Source organism: Loa loa (genome assembly GCF_000183805.2).
Source record: "Loa loa unplaced genomic scaffold supercont3.3188, whole genome shotgun sequence".
Taxonomy (NCBI): domain Eukaryota; kingdom Metazoa; phylum Nematoda; class Chromadorea; order Rhabditida; family Onchocercidae; genus Loa; species Loa loa.
In genome coordinates this window covers 1-1,088 of record NW_018111366.1, presented here as the reverse complement: position 1 = coordinate 1,088, position 1,088 = coordinate 1, and the positions used below count along the sequence as shown (strand labels likewise).

Sequence of the window (1,088 nt, the reverse complement as noted above, 5' to 3'; positions counted from 1 at the left end):
AAAACACAACGAACCATCACCTGTTCATTACAAGCAGCCCGGCAGTGGAAAAGAATTCCGCAATCATACATCATCATTTTCTGCCCAGAGGGAAGTGGATAAATTTATGTGCGAAAAGTGTGATTTTTCCTCCAACCACAAGTGTTCACTACGGAGACACGAGAAACAAAGCTGCAGAGCTTCTCGTGAGTTTTGCAAATTCAGCGAAAATTTTAGCATTTTCATCTGATTGAAATAAACGCACGTCGTTTGACACAGTGGAATGATAACTAAGAAATGTTCATTCTATGCCAACATTTTTTCGTAATTCATGTTAGTCGAAATGTGATTTGACAGGTTCAATCAATGATGCTGACACAGTCATTTTTCGAACTATATTTGTTAATTAACATGTAAAATGGATTTGTGAACACAAACGTCATATTAGTTTTTCAGATGGGCAGAAATATGAATGTCGTTATTGTAATGCAAGTATGCTGATGCATAAGGAATATTCAGAACAACTTTAAGGGCACGGGAAATATCACTGCACTTATCCCGAATGTGGAAAAAAAATTCCATTCCTCAATGGGATTTCGATACCATAAAGAAGTGCATCAACCTAAACTTCATTGTGGAATTTGTAACAAGTTCTTTACTTATAAGATTACACTAAAGAAACATTTGGAATATTCCCACGGATTTGGAGGTTAGTTTCGCAAAGTTTATGTTTACCAAAAGAAGTTTCAACGTGTTTATTCACATAAAAATGTGTTACAAAGCATTAACGATAGTGAAGTGGCAATTCAAAATCCAATAATTACCGCAATATTTTTCTGACCTCAGTAGATTGTTGTTTGCCGCTTTAGTTTTCAAATTGAGTCAGTTAATTACTAAATGAAGCAATAGAAAGATTAGATATAAATACAAATATCATTACAGTTATTTTCCAGATGTGAAAAAGCACATGTGTCCAGATGCCAACTGTAATGAGACTACATGGGACAAAACTAAATGTTTAAAACATCTCCAAAAACACAACGAACTATCACCTGTTCATTACAAGCAGCCCGGCAGTGGAAAAGAATTCCGCAATCATACATCATCAT

At 35.0% G+C, this 1,088-nt stretch overlaps 1 protein-coding gene across 1 annotated transcript; it reads left to right on the top strand.

Annotated features, from left to right (window-relative positions):
• Window positions 1-435: 435 nt before the first annotated feature.
• On the top strand, window positions 436-1,033 carry LOAG_15919 (hypothetical protein; the record flags this gene model as incomplete). Its single annotated transcript, XM_003151407.1, has 3 exons — window positions 436-471; window positions 511-688; window positions 933-1,033. Coding segments are annotated over 3 exons (315 nt in total), but the record flags the coding sequence as incomplete, so codon positions are not given.
• Window positions 1,034-1,088: the final 55 nt, after the last annotated feature.